Below are 20,579 nucleotides of genomic sequence, written 5' to 3'. Positions count from 1 at the left end.
GTTATCGATGTTACTTTGCACAGAAGACTTGACTGAGTCACTGCTGATCAGTTTAATTTCCCAGCAGGACATAAATATCTCACCCCAAAGCAAGGTGTTTGGGTACAACATGTCCAAGGAGAAAATACCAAAGGATCAGTACATCGGTAAATGGTTGTATTTTGAAAGTGTCAGTGTATTTGAATAAAGTGCATCTGTGTGAGGTGATCGGTCATTTCGGGGCGAACCGGTTTGTTTTTGGATCCTGACCGATCCCCGGTCCTGCCACGTGCTCTCCGGGCTCAAGCTCCAAATTCGTGATCCAATTTTAAAGCCGATTTTGAAGAATAAAAATTGTAAGTGGCTGGTAGAGGAGACTAAAATATTTAGCCGTCTAAAACCGTGCTCTCAAGAAAAATGTTTCTTTTGTATGAAGTGTGGAAAAATAATATTGGGATAATTTCACTAGTTATTAAACCATATTCCAAATAATCTTGTGAAATTTATTTAAGGATTCAGTGTAGATATGAATAGATTCTCAGCTGTTAAAACATTCTAGTGCAGAGATGCATGATTTTTGTGTGTGTGTTTTTTTTTTTTTTTTTTTTCCTTTTTCCCTTTCTTTTTCCAGCAGGGGACAGACAAGCTCTTTCTATACCAGCCAGAACCACATAATTCGTAAACATTCACACTACAGCTGTCCTGCAACATATAATTTTAACTCGGGGCTTGATGCTTGACGTTGCTTGTGCACATACACGTAAATATGCGTTAATTTACTTTATTTACACGACTTGGCCTTCTAGTCCGAGTTTACCGTTCCTTTTGTTCTTAAGATGTGAATTAATCAAGGGCGGAACTGATAATAACGTGAACTTGAGCTGCGGAAAGTGAATTGCGGTAACCGTTCTGTACTGCGGTAGTTTCCAAAAGAAAAAAGCAGAAGGCAGCTCAGGGTAAAGATGTTCAGCCTGGCTTTATTTTATTTATTTTTTTTTTTTCCTCGTTCGGGGCACTAAATGTAAATTATTCAGCAACAATTAACAAGATGTCAATAGTAATTGCCACCAGTTGTGTGCTCTTGTGACATTAGCGAGGCCTGTTTGCGAAACGTACGTCTGCCAGCTGGGTAGACGCTTCGGGCATTTTAATATCGTGAATTCTTTTAAAAGCCACATAGCGCTGCACTTTTCTTTCTTTGTAAAGGGCGCTTCCGCCTCGGAAGTACGGGAGGTTAACGTTTCCGATGCGGCGACGCTTACCGAGATGCTGTGACCTCTGCGGCACGTCTTATTTCGTCTCGTTGCCGGAAGATTGACGCGATATCCATTTTGTAAAGGGATTCGCGGCGATTTTATTTTGGTGTCAGATTTTGCTTCGGACCGGTTGGAAATCGAGGTGCTTTTTTTTTTTTTTTTTTTTTTTTTTTGTGTTGCGAATTCTTCAGTGGCTTTTGTTGTAACCCCCCCTCCCCCAACCCCACCCCACAAATGTGAGATCCTGCCCTGCTACTTCTTACCATGTTAATTGTTATAATGGAAATAAATGGTGGCTAGTAAGCAGCCTCCCTCCTCGGCCCCGTTCCCGTTATTCACGTGCGCGCTCGCCACCGCGGTGCTCCGCCTCACCTGTACCTCCGCATCGATCCTGCGTTCGCTCTGACCCTGGCTGATGCCTCCCATTCATTCCCATTAGCGGCCTTTCTCCGCCGCTTTAGCTAATTCCCCTCTATTGAACTAACACAAAGTTATTTACGTTCACAGCCGCACGCTCCGCCGTTCGCCCTCGAAGGGCCGGTCACAGTTCGGGGGTCCGCTGAAGACCCGCTTCTCCTCCCTCCTCGATCCCGCAGCTCTGGCAGACCCTCCTGCGACTCCCGCTGCCGCCGGTCGCGGAAGGAGCCGCCGGCACGCACGCACCTGAGCGCGGACGGGGGAGAGCTTTGTGCCGGAGCTCCGCCGGGTCCGGAAATGCCTCTTTGTCTGCGCTCCGGTCCGTCTAGGTCTGCCGCGGGGTTAGAAGCATGATGTACGATGGGTAATAGACACGGAGCGCCCGGTGCTATTTCCACTCTGTCACACTCTGTCGCAGACCGGTGTAGATAGATGTATTTTTAGAACACTATATATTTGTCTTTTATTTATCTGTCCATTTATCAATATAACAAGGAGCAAAAAAAAAACATTTGATTTCATTTGGTTTAGAAAACCAAGTACCGGATTTTGCAGGCCATCAAATGTACTTTCTCGTATTTTTTTTTTTTTTTAACGCATCTCTTGGGCGGTGCAGCGACACGTAGAGTTTTCCTTTTTCTTCCTGTCTGATTTTAGCAGCGTGCGACGGGAATAATCAAAGGGAAGAGTCAGGATAAGCAGATCGTCTTCATCTTCAAGACTTGCAGAAGAACGCAAACCTTTCCCCTTCACTAATGTTTGAAGGTCATGATAAAATTCAGGTTCCCCCCCCAAACAGGCTTTATTATAGGATGACCAGGGTTGTGAAAAGGAGGACCCTCGACATTTGGGAGATCCAAAGGCCTTTCTTCTCACTTTACTAGTATTTGTTCAGGCATATCCTGCTTTCCCGTTCTTCCTGCTTTGCACAAATAAGATCTGGAGGCATTTCGCAGCCAAGGTGCCTCGTGAACTTGGTGGTTTTTGCGTGAGGAAAAGTTCCGGTGTACGAAGCAGGAACCGTGTGTTTTTAAGAAGTAAGAGAGTGCATTAAAAATATATATCTCTGTGTTTTTAAGAAGGTTTCATTGGACAGATGGAAAGGTGTGAGCTTGTTTATTGCATCCCTAAAAAAAAAAAAAAAGGATGACCGTTACAGGCCCTTTTTACAAGCAGCTATTCAGACATAGGTGTTTCTTGGCAGTGTGTTACCGATGACCAGATAAATGGAAAAAGGAGAAGAAAAGAGATTCTGCACAAAATAATTTTAGTAGGGGGAAAAAAAAAAAAAAAACATTTGGAAAACATGTTATGTGTAAGTACTGGCCATATTGTCTGATTTTTAATTTAAATTTTTTTTTATTGATTCTGTGGCATTGTTTTGATTTTACTGAATTGCTTTGAGAAGACGGCAACCCCGTAAATTGTTTCTATACTCTTTGTCAGTTCCGTTTCATACTTTATTCCGTTCAAACACGTGCAAATTTCATGTGTATTTTTTTAAAAAACCCCCCTCTTGTGTATTTTGTCTTTTTTAAGTTGGTAGAATTGCGTTGCGTACAGATACAGGTGTTCGACAGTTTAGTGCAGTTAAAGCCTTGCTCATAACGCTTGTTAATTGTACGCTGATCTCTGTATTCCCATCACTTTTCTTTGCAGTTTGCAAATACCAGGTGCATATTTGACTGTATAAATTCCGCTGAGCCCCGCTGTGGCAGCTCTGAGGGTTAATTCATACCCAGGGCTAACCTTGCTGTCACTGTAACCATAGTTAACCATTTGAGAACCTAGAAGCTTGGATTTTGCCGGAGCAAATTACCACGTTGCTTATCACGAAGCGGCGAGACCAGAGTCATGGATTGTGATGCTCCACGTTTGGCAGTGCGCTGATTTTATGAGCGTGGATTCCTGGTCTTCTGTATTCGGCCTCAGCGATGCAGAAGGGCAGCGTGGTGGATCGGCGGGTAGCGCTGGTGCCTCCCAGCGCCTTGGCTGCGCGGAAACCTCTGCGTTAAGTTTGCACGCTCTCCTCGTCTTCGTACGGGTCTCCTGCAGGTGCTTTGAGTTCCTCCCTCGGTCCGAAGACGTGTTTCAGGCGAACGGGTTTTTCTGAAAAATTGTCCTTATTGTGTGAAAGCGCATGTGTTACTCTGCTGCCTAAGTGGATCATTGATTGTAGAGAGTTCGGCGCGGTGTCTCTAGCGCTGAAAGTCACCATGGACAAAGGTGGCAGCTGAACACTAGTTAATAATTTTAATAATAGGGCCAGTGAGCGGTTCCGGAGCTGAAGGATACACACAAGGCGTTCATCAGGCAAAGTGCGGGGTACCACATATTCTCTTTTATTTATCTTTTTCTTTCTGTTTTTGCTCTTCTGTGTTTTTTTTCTGCCCCTGTGAGTATCTGCTAGAATGGAGTAGCTCAGGAAATGAAATCAGATTTTTATAATGTGCATTTCGTGTTCTTTTTGATGAATCTGTTTATTGGCTCTGTAATGAATACCACACATGGTTGGTTAGTCAAATTATTGAACTTTATCAACCTTGGATGAAATGCACAGTGCACAGCAAACCTGTTGTAACATGCAAGAAAATTAAATTGGGCCCTGAAGGTTCAATAATGATTACAGCATCTATATAAGTGATGTAGGGCGTGTGAAAGGGGGAATAAAAAAGAAACAAGCAGACGTGTGTGTGTGTGTGTGTGTGTGTGTGTGTGTGTGTGTGTGTGTGTGTATATAATATATATGTTTAGGTCTCTATCAGATGGTTACAGTGTTGTTATTCAACAGTAACTGCTTGGTTCTGTTTGGGTTACAATGTTTTTACACTGTAAGGGTGGAAGCATGTGCTACGTGGACTTGGATGGAGCTGAAATCACCGTGACGGTGTGCTGATTCACAGTTGGGCTCGTACCTCTCGGTACCTCCGGACCAGGCGAGATGAACATGTAACCGAGGGGTGCTGTTAAAGTACCCGAACGGGTCCGGCGTCTTGCTCGACCCCCGTAATAACGGCCAGATTTTTGGGCATTTCGCTTCCGAACATAAACGCTTTCCCAAGACCAATGGATTGAGTCCAAATGGATCGGCGGCACACAGACACGCTCTCAGTTGCCCCGTGTGTACATTTACCTTCTTGGTACTGAAATACATTTCTAGGACAGTGCAGGCATGACTTAGAATTTATTTCTTCTATATATATATATTTTTCTTTGCTTCCTGCATATTGGATTTTTTTTTGTTGATAAATTATACTGTAATTGTGTAGAGTAACATTGAATCGGTGACAATGTTAACAGGAAGTAGTACTTTTTTTGATGTTAATGTATTAAGACTTTAATATATAGTTTTTTTTTTTAAATACTCTGTCTTCATATTTAATTTATTTAACTCGTAATGTCTATTTATTATATTCAGTGCTGCTTTTTGCTATCCAGAGAGCAAGACTTTCCACTTGCTGGCAGGACCTCCCGTAAAGCTGGATTATTATATTACAAACTGTCCTACAATGAATTAAGACTTTGAACAGCTTAATTTTTTAATTATTTATTTTAATTTTTTTTTTTTTTTTTTGTTTCCTCCAGTATAGACACAGAAACTGTAGAGTTTAATGGTGAGAGAGTTTCCAGTTCCAGCTTGTGCTTTCGCTCTGCACAGACCTGTGGGATGTTTAAGACCTTAATTAAAAATAACTACTGTTAGGGATATCACTGCTGTGTTCTGGGGGGGGTGTTGGGATGGTCGGCAGCAGCCACCCACATCTCGGTGGCATCAGTAGATGCCCCAATCTCTGGGCCAGGTGCTTTTCTCTGGCTTTAGCTTACACTCACTGCTCCTTTATTTTAATGGGGAAAAGCTAAGGAGCAGTAGTTCACATTTTCTGGTGAATGTGTTTGTCAATACTGGCCCCCCCGATACCGTATTATATTTCAATGCAAGTACTCCTGTTTAGAGGTGAGCATGGGAAAGCATGGGTCGCACAGTTTAAATGAAACACACAAGAAAGAGCATATATCCCATTATTTTTACCTGTTTAAAGATGAATTGAAATCATACTTAGGGAATTTTAAATTATTTTTTATTTAACTTGCAATGTGCTGTATGTACTGATTACTGCAATGATGCGTCCAGCTGTGGAAATGCTGAAAACATGCAAATGCAAAAGTATGAAATCTTTTAGTTCCCCCATTTATCTAAAGTGTTATGAAATATTGCATTTTCTGAACATAAGTGTCTCTTGGATAAAGATTAATATTGTGCATAGCCATCAGAGACAGAGATTTTCACTGAAAACTGAGTCCAAGCTGAGTTTTAGAATTTAAATGTGACGAAAGCTTTTCTCTGCTTGTGTGTTGCTGACTGGTTCCTAACAAACATATAGTTTGATCATATTTATGTTGATTATGTATAAATATCACACATTTTCATTCTTACATTTCTGTTGCGTAGTTTAATTATTTAATCAGCTTTGAATATACTTATTTGTATATTATATTTATTATATGTATGAAATAATATTATGCAAATATATATATTTTAAAGCATGTTTAAAAAATGAAACGTCCGTATTTAGGGAGCTTTAATCTCTATGGATCAATGTACTTTCTGCTAATTTAATGGGTAGGTATTGAATCTTGAAACTTTTTTTTGGTTTTGTTCATAGTTCTGAATGTATTCCTTGAGGTTTTCTGATTTGTTTCAAATATGACACTTTGATACAGTATCGATAGGTGCTAGACTGAGTACAAAATTAATCATGTCGTCAAGCTTTGTTTGCTCTCAAAAACATTTGGGTGTTCTTCTGAAACAAGGGCACCTCTGTGTGAACAGATGTGGATGTCGATGAAAGATGCAGAAGATTTTCAAGTCCCACAGTGGATTCGCATAAGTGATGCAAGAAAGCCAGTGTGTTGATTGGAAGACAACATGCTGAGAGTTCTAGACCATCCTTTTTTGCAAGCTTATTTGCTGCAGGGTTGGCTATTAAACTTGTGCAATGTTGAAAATCAACCAAGAAAAACAGACAGTCTGTGATGGAATGCCTTTGCACATGGAGTGGTGTAAACTTTGACTCTGAGTGCAGTGACAATATTTAGTAATAACAATACAGTGGTGTTTTTACATGTGTTACATATAAAATAATGTTATCTGCAAGATCCTGCCTAAGGAAACAAGTGTATACACATACATTGCTAGACAATATTGTACGGTATTAATATACAAGGCTGATCTTCATAAGGGTCTCTTGTGGTTTGTGGTATTTGGGTGCAGTTCAGTATTCGGTTCCTTCCTGGTTTTATTATTGCACTTTTTTAAGCATCTTGCTTTATTTTGAAAAGTTGCCACTGTAGTCTTCTTTTGACAGAGGTTTAAGAAGCCCAGCGACGTGAAAATGATGTGAAGAAACCTGGTATATTGATACTAGGTCAGTAGTAAACCGGTGTTGCGCTTGGCGGCCCGGGCGTGATGGGGACGTGAGCCGAAGCCGAACGGATACCCGCTCTGAAGGACAGACTCTCCCATCGTGAGGCCGCTGCTCAAAATCTCTTCCTTCCATTTTTTTCTTTGTTTTTGTTTTTTTTTTTTTTTTTTTTTTCTTTCTCCTTCCTTTCACAGAGCGCACCGCGAACTCCAGCACTCTACACACACTTAGTGTCGGGGGCTGTGTGAAAGCTTCACCCCCGCCTCCGTGTTTCTTCTTCTAAAACCAAATTCAAAACATTGACATTCTGTTGTTGTCATACACTGACTGCCTGCACGGACTACATTTATGGAACCTGCAAATGAGCGCGTTTGGCATCTCATGTCACATACATTAGTGGTACCCTTCATTTTTTTTTTTTCTTCATTATTGCAGGTGCATTCTTCGCGGTGGCGCTCCGGGAACCCTGGTGCATCGGGCATGTTGTCAGTGGCAGAATGACTGAGAAAATGCCCTATGCTTTGCATATTTGGAGGCACAGAGTAGCGATGACTAATGAGAATGAGAAGTTCAAATTAGCACTGGAGATTGTTTGTTTGTTTTGCCACTGTCAGTGCTGGTGAGGATTGCCGAAGCCATATAAGCTAACTATCTAGCAACCTTCTTTTATTGTTGAAGTTTTAAAAAAAAAAAAAAAAAAAAAAATTACGAACACTTGGGACACTATTGAGAAGCAATCCAGTATATAACGATTTTATGAAACTGTTTACAACTTAGAGGAAAAAGGCAGTGTGTGCAGGAGTGTGTGTTTTGGGAGTTGATGGGAAGTGTGCTGCCTGGCTGCCCTTTGTCTGGCCAGTGTTAGCCCCTCCCACCCGATGTGTTGGCCTGTGCGGGCGCTGTCCTCCGACGCCGATCGCACTGCCTAAAATGCGAACCCCAGCTTTCCATTCCAAACACTTGGGACTTCAGGTGGGGAAAATGGAATGGCAGGCTAATTGAATTCGTCATATTTGTTATTTTAATTTCCCATGAATCCCACTGCGGGCTTAAAACATTAACCATGACCCCCTTTGTCAAATGTAAAACGTGCTCCTTTTTCAAAGTAAAACAGAAAGTGCAGTATCCAGGGCAGCCTGCTAGAACAACTCTGGGGAGCTTTGCTGCTTCAACGGTCGGAGGTCACGGTGAGTGATGTAAAGCAGAGCTGGCGTTTTTCCTCTTTTTCAGCTGGAATGTGGCGCTTCTCATAAAATGACTGTTTTGACGTGTCTTTAAAGAGATCAAATTGCAGTACATTTTAAAGGGAATATTCAAATATTTACATTTATTCACTTAGCAGACGGTTTTCTCTAAAGCGACTTACAATTGATACTATGTTGTGTTACCAGCCCACGCACCTTATTCACCGCGGTGACTTACGCTGCTAGATACACTACTTAGACAAGGTCACTCAACCATACATCAGCGGAACATACACACTCTCTCTGTCACTCACACAGTAAGGGTGAACCTGAACAGTGTGTCTTTAGAGTGTGGGAGGAAACCAGAGCACCCAAAGACTTGCACTTTTAGATGCACTACTTACACTGGGTCACTCATCCTACATCAGTGGAACACACACACACACACTCTCTCTCTCTCTCTCTCTCTCTCTATGTCACTCACACACTGGGGGAACCTGAACAGCATGTCTTTGGACTGTGGGAGGAAACCCATGCAGACACAGGGAGAACATGCAAACTCCACACAGACTGAACGGGGATCAAACCCATGTCCTCCCAAACCACCCAGGCGCTGTGAGACAGCAGCGTTAGTCGCTGTGCCACCGTGCCACCCTATTTCAGCAGATCGATGTCATGTTGATCTTACGGAACTCTGGAGGCCCTCGGTGCCGGTCACGGTACTAGTCAGTTCTGACTATAAGAAAGAGGGTTAGTTCTAATGTTCCCTGCCATGCCAACTCATTAGACATAGTAGTAGGTAGTGCGGGTGAAACGCCACAGTGCTGCCAGTGTAGGAAAACACAGGCTGCTAATTTCAAAATGAATGTCAGGGCCCCGTTACTGCTGCTCATATTAAACAACCCACAGCCTTCTGCTCTTCGTAATCTCGTTTTCGATTATAATTCGAGCATGTGGCAAATGATGTACAAGACCTCTTAAGTGAACAGAGTCTGGCCCTAAATCCATTTTAATCTAGTCATTGTCTTAGTGAATCTGTACCGTTCAGTCTGTTTATAAAATCCTACATTTTGGTATTTAGTGCTGCTTGAAAGTATCTGAACCCTATTGCGACGGTCATTATGGTTCTGTAAAATATTAAATGTAAATCTTAAACTAAAATATGAATAAATAGAATGAATGAATGATTGTTTTGCACCCCCGATTCTACTACCTACTTGGTTTAATCGATACAACTTGGGCTTCACTTCTTTTTTACACCTGCACTACTTGCGTGTTTCTACTGCACACGATTTCCTCTAAAGCAACATGTAATTGTCATTACACACATAGTGTGTCGAATTAAGTTTTGTGGTAAAAGTAAGGGATGCAAAGGGTTCACATTCTTTCAAACAGCATTTTACGGTCTGTGCATATAGATATACTTCTGTTTTGCTTGTTTTTTTGTTTTATTCACAAAGTTTGCTGGGATTTGTTACTGAGTAGAGTATGTTAATGAACTTAAGAAAATTTTTATGAAAAACAAGGTGAAAGAAATCCTGAAGTGATTAACTAAATTAAAGGGCCAACATTTATTAAAATGACACAGTGTAATACTTTTTCCCTGCCCTTCACACATAAAGCAGTATTATATAGAGGGGGAGTATCTACAGTATATTTCCTGCAAAATGTTTGATACTGGATCGGGAAATCTCAGGGTTGATGAAAACACTTGCAAAGTGACATTGTAAATGGTCACCCACACTGCATTTCCAGAGATAGCAGCTCTTCAGTTAGCTACACATATCTCCCTTTCCTTGGACTTCTCTCTCCTTGACCTCTCCATGGCATTTGACACCATCAGAAACTGGATCCTGCTTCTGTCTACAACAGCTTGGAATCAAAGGATCACCACTGAAATGTTTTGAAGCTAACCTATCTAATAGATTTAACCAGGTGGTTTGGCTTGACCCCCTTCTTGTACTCACTCAACTGGTGTTTTGCAGGGCTTGGTGCTAAGCCCCTTGCTCCTCTCCGTCTACAGTGATTTTCTTGGCTCAGCCAGTGCTTCTCGCAGCTTGTCCTACCACTGCTATGTGAACGATACGCAGATCTTCCTCTTTTCCCCAGCCATCACATGTATCCTGTCAGATACCTTTGCTTGGATGGCTGACCACCGTCAAAAACTCCTCCTTTCCAAGACTGACATTCTCGGTCCCCTAGAAGACTCATCCATATGTTGAGAATTTTCTTTTAATCCAGACAATTTGCTCATTTCATCCACTTCACTGGTTGAGATCTTGGGAGTAACAACTGAGTGAGGTCATTGTTTCTCACAACACATTGATGCTGTAACTGATCTTGCAGATATCTTCAGTGTTACTTGCAGGATTTCCCAATATCTCACACTGCCTCTACACAGCTCCTGCTACACCGTATGATGATGTCTTGCCTGGACTTCTGCAGCTCCCTCCTGTCTGATCTGGTGGCCTCTGCCATCAAGCCTCTTTATTCAGGATCCCATGACACAAGTTGTGTTCTTGCGAAAGTGTTCTATGTATCTTGTCGTCTTGTCTTCCTGCATTGGTTTCATGTGGCTGCCCATGTCAAATTCAAGACTCTTACAGTCTACTAGATGATCAGAGAGTCAGCATCCCAAGAACTACTGGGCCTAATCATTTCCTGCAGCCCAACAAGAGCATTGTGGCGCTTTGCCTCTGGCCACTTGTTGGTCACGTTTACAAGATATCTCACTCACTTTTATAGGCAGCTACTAGTGTGTGAGTGACAGAGAGAGTGTGTGTGTTCCACTGATGTACGGCTGACTGACCTATTGTAAGTAATGTATCTAGCAGTGTAAGTCACCGCGGTGAATAAGGTGTGAGGGCTGATAACACTACGTAGAGTTTATTGGAAGTCACTTTTGAGAAAAACGTCTGCTAAATAAATAAATACTGTATAATGTGTATTGGCAAAAATGCATCGAACAGAGAGGATTTGCTTTGATATTTGTGTTTTAAGCTTTTTGTCTGTTTTGGAATGCACTCCTGAGTACTCTGGTCCGTATGCTGTTGAAAAGAAAAGTGTTTGGTAAAGGAGTAAATGTAAATAAGTGAACTTTTTGGGCGCCATCATACAGGCCAGCTGTACTGGTGGTTTCTGAATGTGAGAAGATGACAGGCCTATGTTGAGCAGTCCCCATCTACCATTGTGGAGAGACAGTTTACCCCCCAAAACCTGTATCAACCAGAACATGCCAAGTCCCAGCCTGGCTGTTTAAAGGTACCAGAAATGTAAATCAGGACCAGGATGCGGACCATGGGAATGGTAAGCTCTCCTTGTTGTCAACCCATGGTTCAAAACAGTGGAGAAGTTCTCCGTAACGTCACTGCAAAACAGTTGTTCTCTGCCGCTTGGCCTCAGTGTGACATAGAACCCGTGTCAAAGTTTTAATACTGAGATCGATGCAGTGTTGCATGGTGGAGGAGACAAGTATAGGGTGCTGCTCTGAATGTACTCCCTTAATGAGTTTTGTAACAACCCAAAAGTTGTCTAGGGTTGTACAGGGATGTAACATAAAGGTTTTTGCATCGAGTTATGAAAGGAAAAGGCAACAAATAGTGTGCGCAAACAGGAGTGTGTGTTTAATGTTCTGGTGAAAGGGCAGATGATCATAGTGTACAAAAGTAAAGAGCCAACAAGCGAACCTGACAAAAGTGGACAGAAAGCAAAGGGTAATAAAAAAAAAAAAAAAAAAAGCCTAACTAACCTAACCCTTGTAGACAAGCCACTTTCTTTACGTCACCATTTGATAAAGCAGAATGCCGGGGAAAAGTCGGGATACACCTGGGAAATAACTTGCACCGAATGAAGTGCACAGATGAGAGCAAGAGAACCCGGGAGTGCCCTACGCCTTTGGGACTTGCTGTAGAATATATTGGCAGAGATATCAGGTGATTTGGCTGGTACTTTACTATTTGTTCTCAAATTTCTGTCTCATCGCTTAGGTTTCGGTCAGGGCGCTTCATCTGTGTCGAGTGAAATCGGCTCCGCTTGTATGTTGTTTGCTGAATGAGAAAGGGCATTTCTTCTAAAGCATCCTGTCCTCAACCTGAAATGTGCTTGCAGGACACATAACCATGAGCCCTGTGAGTGTGACTTCCCTTTGCAAGAACACATGTCTTTTTTTTTTTTTTTTTTTCCTTGTAGGTCCTCTTGTTGTATTCTCAAGTCAAATTCCCAAAGCTCCGTATGATGATATTGGCATGTTTAATACTCTGTATAAATTTATTTTACAAGTTGAATAATGTTTAAAACAGAGTAGGAAAGGGAGTAAAACTGATACATCAGCAAGAATGGAAATCCAGAAAAATTGGATCCATATGTGCATGATTTTTAACAGATTTTCTGAAGGAATTTTCAGTAGAACAGACGCAGAAATATGTTTGGGCTGACCAGTACGTATTTAGTGGCCGCGTGTTTTACTAATGTTTTGGCTATTCTTTGTAAGTTCTCTTTCGATGAAGTCGCTTTCGCGACTACGCAGTCCAGTTCATGAATTCTGTATGAAGTGTACATTTCTAGGTTCAAAGCATCATAATAAATGCGTTGAGTTTTTGCTTGTAAAATTTACCAAAAAAAAATTTATTTGGTGCTCTTGTGGGTAATATGTTTATTTAACATGAATTATGCTTGGAGTTATGTTTCTGAAGCATGTTATGATTTTGCTCTTAGTCCTGTTTTCACTTCCTCTAACAGTTATGCCACTGTGTATTGTTTTCTAGGTTTCCCTTAAAATGGCTATTTAATTAAATTCCGTGCTTCACTTGTCACAGAGTGCTTCAAATTCCTGTCCGGTTATTTCATCCTCAGTCCGTAGCCTATGCCACACAATTTGGACTCGAAGTTTCCCTCCTAATGATAATTAGATGAAGATGTAATCTTATTAACGATCATTTGAATTGGCAGAATTTGACGACTGTCTGTCATTTTCCTGCCTTTCTCCTTCTGAGTCACTTGGTCTACTTAGGAGAGTAACACACTGGGCTTGTGTTTAATGGCTCTTGCAAAAATAAAAAAAAAAAAAGTAAAGTATAGCGTGTTCGTACTTTAATCCTGCCCGTAACTGATCGTTGACCACAGGAAGTACATTTCTTGGTTACCCTTTGATGAAAGCTTTTCAAGAATCTTCTGGATCCATCCATCCTTTTGGTTTTGGCAAGCATCAAACAGATCAGGGTACAGGTCATATTCTTCTTGCTTACTTCTGAAGGTGGGACTTCCCTACACCTATCACTCATTCCCATCTTTTGTACTTTCTCCGCTTCTCCTTCTACCCTGGCCAGGACCAGGTTTGAGTTGGGTCAAAGATACATTGTTTGACACTCCCCCAGAGTTTCCCAGAGCGGTGGATGAGCCCCATCTCCCTCTTCTCAGCACCCTTTAGACTGAGCAGTTTGACACCATTGACACCATGGCTCTGGTACCAGTCCTACAACACTGAGATGTAGTGCAGTGGAAAGCCAACCCAGGACCACTATATTGAAACAACTATGTGAACCAGGCCCTATAGCAGTATATCACCCATGCTTTCTCTCTGTGGGAACCAGCAGCCGAACCGAAGGGTCCGTGCCAGGTCTGAGAGGCAACGGAGAGGTTCCCAGGATTGGCGTTCCTCTGTTCTGGGTCTGGGCGGTTGTACCATGCTCTCCGCTTACTGAGATCGCAATCAGAAAGGAGCCCCCGTGCGACAGCCGTGGTGAATAAGCAACGAGTACTCGGATCCCTGCTGGTCGTCGACCCAAGGATGTGTTTGTGAGAAGATAATGAAGAACGAGAAGGGGAGGGAAGCGGTGGAAGCCAAATTGGAAGGCAGTTGCCGATTGCCTCAGAACCTTTACTGCGTTTTTCTATCGTTAGAGGATTGCCAGGGAGTTTGAACTGATCCAGAGAATTCCCCGGTCTCTTTGGTAACTGTTCCCTGGATTGTTATCTGAGAGGGGCCTTGTGTCCTGCATGCACTTGAAGGCACTCTGCTTTAGAACTGTTGGGGGCTCTCCAGGTCTCCAGGGGGTGCTTCTAAGATGGCGGCCAACAATATTTCACGCCAGACTGTGTGCCGGAGCTTATCCCTTTATCACTGCTGAGGGGTCAGATGCTGACGCCAGCATAAGAAGGACATAAACCAATCAAAATGGCATCAGTCTGTGAAAAAGTTAGATGGAACACACTATATGTTCTGGGTGTCCACGGGAGATGGCTCCCCGTTTCTCATATCGTTTGATTAGCCGCATAAGAAATCTGCACGTTTTGCCGCATAACAGCACTTTTTTGGGGATGAGAATAAGGCAGTGCACTGACCTGACAGTCAGCTCGATCTATCCAGAGAGCCAACCCCTCCACCCGCCCCCTGCCGACCGAGCACCTATCGACCGGCGCAATTGTATTCAGAACTTAATTATTTCAGTTTGTGAGGCTTATGTGTTCTAGCCTGCGATGTTGCGGAAATCCCTGCCAAATCTCTTCCAGATCTCCAGGAACTGCTCGTCCTGGCCCCTAGTTTAAAGATGAACTTCCCGAGAGCTTCCCTTAACTTCGGTCCATTGCGCTCATGTTTGAATTCAGAGAAACGGAGAACCGTCTTCTGTATTCTTCTCTTAGTCTATGGAACTAGACATGCAACGCTACTTCCTTTCTCCGAATTCGCGCACGAGCGTAATTTTGAATGTTCTTATCATTGCTCCTTTGAAGTAGGGGCAACAGAGGCAAGATTTGATTGCCGAAGTTAGATACTTGACCGTATTTTGCTGTTTTGCTCGATTAAACCCTACGGTTTCCTTTGCATAAAGCCCTTTATTTTTGGAATGCGGTTCCCCAGCACATACGTTGATCCAGGTGTTAATGCTGTGAACGCCATTACCGATTAATAACGGTTGCATTTGCTGCGCTTGATGAATTTATCTCTAAATTTGCTTGAGCAGTTTCCATCCGTATTAATTCAATCGGCTCCATCACTCTTGTCGGAAGACCGTGAGATTAACTGCAGCAGAGCCTGTGGCTCTCTTAGCGATAGAGCGGAATTTGAGCAATATCCAATCTCTCTGCCCGCCGCCCTTTCTCCCCCTCACCGGTTTTAACTGTCCGAACAAGAGCGGGAATCTGTAGTTTTCTGAAAGTTGTGCGTCACTAAATTTTTATTGCCGCCCTCTTTTGTGTTTTCTCAAGGTTTCGAGACCGCAAAGTCCTTCGCCCTCCACGGAGCCCATGTCATTTTGGCTTGCCGGAACAAAGCCCGTGCCAGCGAAGCTGTCAGAGTCATACTAGAGGAATGGGTAAGCTTACTTTTGTTTTACTTACCTCTCATAAACAAACGTTACGGGGAATATCTGTGGATTAAGCTGTAAGCGAGAATCGTGTCGGCGAGTGCGGAATATGTGTGGTAATTACGGTGAGCGTTGGCGGTGATTGCGGTAAAAGAGACCGGGTATGGCACTGTGCCGGGGGGGGGACTCGTTTTCCAACCAAGGGCTCCGGTGATACTTGTAGGCCTCACTTCCGTTTGTCATGCACAAATGGATCTCCAGTACTTCCGGCTTTGGGCAGCTGCTGTAGGTGATAGGTGTCAATACTCATTTCTAACAGGTTGGAGCCCTCGTGCCAGCGGGTGGGGGGCAGATGTCAGACGTGTGTGAACTTCGGGCGGCAGTGCTGTAACCTGCCTTAAGATCGCAGTTTTATCGGTCATAATGGCAAATTTTGAGGACAGGCTGCGATTCTCTCTTTGGGGCCGGAGAGCGATCCACGTACTAGCTTTCCTTCTTTGGAGCAGTAGGTGTGGGGGATGGGGGGATGGGGGGGTGGGGTGTGGGCTGATAATTAACTTTGATTATTGTGCTAATATTATGGCAGTTTGACAGTCACACAGATGTATGACTCTGGGAAAATAAACAAATGAAATGCAGGTGGTGGAGCAGAAAGAATAAGCTATTACAGAACTTTAATTACAAGGAACCTGGGGCTGAGGGGGAATTAGTTGATTAATTACAGGATGCTTATAGATTACAGCAAATTGTACGCATTTCAACTCCCAAAAATGTATATTAAAAGAAAAGCCCCTGCCGGTTGGACTAATTCGTCCGCGCTGACAATACGACAATCCATCTTAGCGTGTTTAAGGAATGTTCTGCTCGCTCTAAGCCATTTTATCGGGACTCTGGTCCTTTGGCTTAAATAACGCATTTCAGACGCCGCGGCAGCTGTTTATGTCTGCCGTACGCCTCAAACGGAGCCGTAATCCTGCCTTTAGTGTGTTTCCCGGGTAATTATACTCATTTAAACCATTTTAAGTAAAATGACAGCAATCCCTACAATCCATCATTTCAAGCAACAAATAAAAGAAAGTGAGAATTCATAACAGAAAGCATGTCGGAGCCCAGTGCGTTTGGAAGAGAATGTTAACCAGTCCTAATGGAAGGTCTCACAGGCACTTATTTCCACTGCACAGCGAGTGTTGTCCCCCCCCCCCCCCCCCTCCCTTTTTTACACTATACGTCGAGCGTTGGGTTTGAAGCACGTTCGTTTGGCCCACCAGGCTCACGTTGGGGCACCGAGGTGCCAGCGATGGCGGGGCAGAGCTGAAAAGACGCATCGCTCTAAAGAGGCCCCAGCGCTGGAGCCGTTGTCCACAAATTGGAAACGTCTCCCTGTCTCAGGAAGTCCGCCGAGTCGCAGCTCGGTAGAAATATTGCAAGTCATTGACTGTGCCTCTCTGGAGACAATGAATTAGACGATAGGAGGGGAAGGGTTGTGGTGCGGGGAAGCAAAAATCAAAAGCTGCCTTTCAAGATATGATGGATGTATATTTTTTTGTTGCTCCCACGGCCTCTAAGAAAGGTTAATGGGACGCACATTGTTATTATGGAAACTTTAGCAGAAGGACCTTCTTATCTGCTAAGCTGCTTACTCGATAGGCCAAGATCTCACTTGCTGTGCCGATACCCTGAAATGCTCCCTCCTCTGGGCTCTCTGCGGCTTATAGTGAGCATTCAGGCCAATCTCTCACCCGGCTGAAAAAGTTCACCCAAGTATCCAGTGCGTTATTCTGCAAACACTGAAACAATTACGTTCTTCGATTTGTAACCCGCTGTTCGCTGTTGTGCTCTACTTCCATCGAGAGGAGAAGCGTCGCATTTGCGGTGTGCCGATCTTTTAATTTTAATGTATTGTATGGTACAAAAAAATTAAGCGCTGCAGCAGATGTGCTTGGATGTGTCGGGAACGAGGTTTTGCTGCCGTGGGGGGTGAGGAGACGCGCGGTGAGCGGCACCGCGGTCGTGCCCCACGCGCTTGTCCCGTCCGTGAAATCTGAAGACTCGCTCAGCGCCTCATCCACTCCAAAGACTAGGAAGAGCAGCCCTCAGATTTAAGTGTCTGTTTGGTGAATGTTTTTCATCAAATATAAATCTGTAAGCGAATGAGAGCGTTTGATTGCGCTGGGACAAACTGCTGTTCCATCATAAGGGTACCTTGCCTCTCACTCTGTGCTTCTGGAATAGTTTTCTGACCACCATGACCCAGCAATGAAAGGATGGGGTTATATATATAAATATACATATATTTATACAGTATATACTGTATGTAGTGTGTGTGTGTGTGTGTGTGTGTATATATATATATATATATATATAAAAAAAACACAATGTAAGAAATTTTTTTTTTTTTTTTTTTTTTTTTTAATATGTGCATTGTCATTCAATTTTGTTAGATTAACCATACTTTTGGCTTAGTTCATGCTATATGTCAGCTTTTATAAAAATATTTCACATTCTTGAAATTAGCAAATTTTGACGAATTTTAGCTCCGGGGTCTAAGCACCAAATATTCCAGTACCTTTAAGGATGTCATGCTTTCTACAATGTTTCGGTACTTTCTTTAATGTTCTGGTGCCTTCTAGACTCTTCCAATGGCTCTAAAGTACCAAACTAAAAGTGACACTCTAGAAGAACTAGTGGTATTTTTGTAATCGGTAAACTTTAGCTAATCATAATCAGCGCAAAAATCGACAAAACTAAGAACTGTGAAAAATGCTGTTGCGCTGTGTAATTGGTAGAAATGAAGTAGAAGAGTTGTTAAAAATTTTTTAAATACAATTTGGGTATGCCGTTCTTTACCGATATGTGGTTTCAGAGGGCATGGCCCAGTTCTCTACTGAAGAGCTGTAGATGCCGAAGTTAGGGGAATGGTCTGTACCTGGGCAGGTTATCCTTATTGTGATGTTTATCCTGTGTAAAAAGGGTATCTAATCAGTGGAAACCTGGTGAAACACTGGTGTGCCACATGACACGCGCGACTGGAGCCGTTCTGTCCTGGGGTTCCAGTTCTGCTAGAACCCCGGTTGTGCTCCGAGCGCTGGTGCAGGGTCTCGAACATCTTGGAAAGCTCTCCCGGTGTAGGTTTTGTCATCACGCCCTGCACTGCATGCGAAACATGGATCCTTGCGATTATAGCAGATGTGAGAGACTCAGTGGACTGAGACTCTCTTATTTCTACATTTTTCTTTTATTTTTTTGTTGGCCGTGAGTGGTGGAAATAAGAAATTTTGAGTCCTGATTTATTTTAATCAAGAAGGAATTATCTAACGCAAATCTCCTCTGGAGGAGAAGAAACGGCCCTTAAGCTGCCAGAAGGGAGAGAGGGAAAAAAAAAAAAAAAGAAATATCAATAGCAGTGCAAAAAGGAATGATTGTTCCAATTCACTGCTTAATTGATTTAAAAACCTAATGAAAAAGCAGCGCAGTCCAGCTTGTCCCACTGTGTCTAAGTTTAATGCTGCTTGCTTTCAACATCCTTTCTCGTGCTTGTATAGTGTCCAATAAGTGCTATAATTATATTATTTGGAAATTATTCTTTTTTCCAGTGGGCGTTTTGTAATAATCTGTAATCTCTTGGAACGGGCCATTTAAAGCAGATCGTGTCCTTTAATGCCTAAGTATTGATTTTTTTTCCTAATAAGTGTGTGAATCGGAGAATGTATTTTTAATCTTTATTGTGATGTAATGGTTTTGGTTAATTTGGTGTCTTTTTGTGGTTTTTTCGTGAAGATGGCCGGGGCTATTTAGGAAACGGTAACGGTCGTCCTCATTACATACCCACCGAGGGCTGGTTTATAACACAGGTCAGTTAAACACTAACCAGTGTAAAAGTTTATTGTGAAGTCAGTTCCCCAACTTTTCTGCTGTGTGACCCCAGTTGTGGTCCCACGAAGAGCCTTTCTTGGGCTGTTTTACTGAAGGCTGTGACGAGTCATACGACAGGTTTGCGGATCCTGCGCTGGAGTTCGACACCATGCTAATAGAGGTAACTTAGCAGCTTGTCGTATGTGTTCCGCAGCAGAGTAACCTAAACTATCGAGGACGCAAAACCCAAGGAATTTCTATTGAGCTGAAAACAAGATATCCTTTATTTCAGAATGAGTTCCATCTTTTCCACAGTGCCTCCACCCCATCGCTTCTCCTGCGAGGATTTTGTCAATGCTGATCGCTTCCAGATGGAGCACGTACCGCAAGTGGGGACCTTGTGTGTCGAAATGAAATTCTTTACTTTATAAAATTACTGTAGATCGTTGACCCATCTGGAATGATCCAAGAAGCAGATCTCCAGCACTCTGTCGGTGCTGCACGCCCTACAGTTCCATCCTTCCCAGCAGCTGTGCTGCGGGTCACTCGCTGACCTCAAGTGCTAGAGCAGAGATGGTGACCTGTGGGGTAGCATGAAGGTAAGACCTGGGGTACCCAGGTCTTCTGAGGGTTCTGCAGTGGGTAGGTGTACTCTTTGGGATTGCACTGCCTCTGTGGCCCATAGATAGTAAGATTCTACCTGCTAATTTGTTGTGGAATAGCTGGTAGTGTAGGGCTTAGGTTTGCTGCCTTTGGACTCAGAGGTTGCAGGTTCGATTTCCGCCTCTAGCTGTCGTACCCTTGAGAACCGAACCCCGAATTGCTCCTGTGAAGTTACCCAGCTGTATAAATGGGTAAATAATTGTAAGTCACTTTGGAGAAAAGCATTAGATAAATGTAAATGTCCCTTTTCTTGAAGGTATTGGGTTGCGGAACAGCGACGGCAGCAGAGGATGCCTTCGTAAGCTTGTGCCCTCTAAAGCTGCAGCGTGCTGCAGGGCCTGGCACGGCGCTCGCTTACGTTTGTGGTTTCGAGCAGAATCGTGATTACCCAAGGTATCTTGAGCACTGTGACGTGGAACGGGAGCCTGACCGAGGGCCAGAAGGAGCCGAAGCCGTCATTAACTCGGCTATCGGGGCCACGGATCCAGAACAAAAGCCGGACTG

At 43.2% G+C, this 20,579-nt stretch overlaps 1 protein-coding gene across 1 annotated transcript in view; it reads left to right on the top strand.

The window, feature by feature from the left end:
• wwox (WW domain containing oxidoreductase) overlaps positions 1–20,579 on the top strand; it is a 286,215-nt gene that overhangs the window by 8,822 nt on the left and 256,814 nt on the right. The window contains exon 5 of the mRNA XM_018763636.2: positions 15,463–15,569. Coding sequence (XP_018619152.1) covers positions 15,463–15,569 — 107 coding nt within the window. The remainder of the gene's footprint in view (positions 1–15,462; positions 15,570–20,579) is intronic.

The sequence above is a fragment of the Scleropages formosus genome, chromosome 11, assembly GCF_900964775.1.
Source record: "Scleropages formosus chromosome 11, fSclFor1.1, whole genome shotgun sequence".
Lineage (NCBI taxonomy): Eukaryota > Metazoa > Chordata > Actinopteri > Osteoglossiformes > Osteoglossidae > Scleropages > Scleropages formosus.
This window is presented reverse-complemented; position numbering and strand designations above follow the sequence as displayed.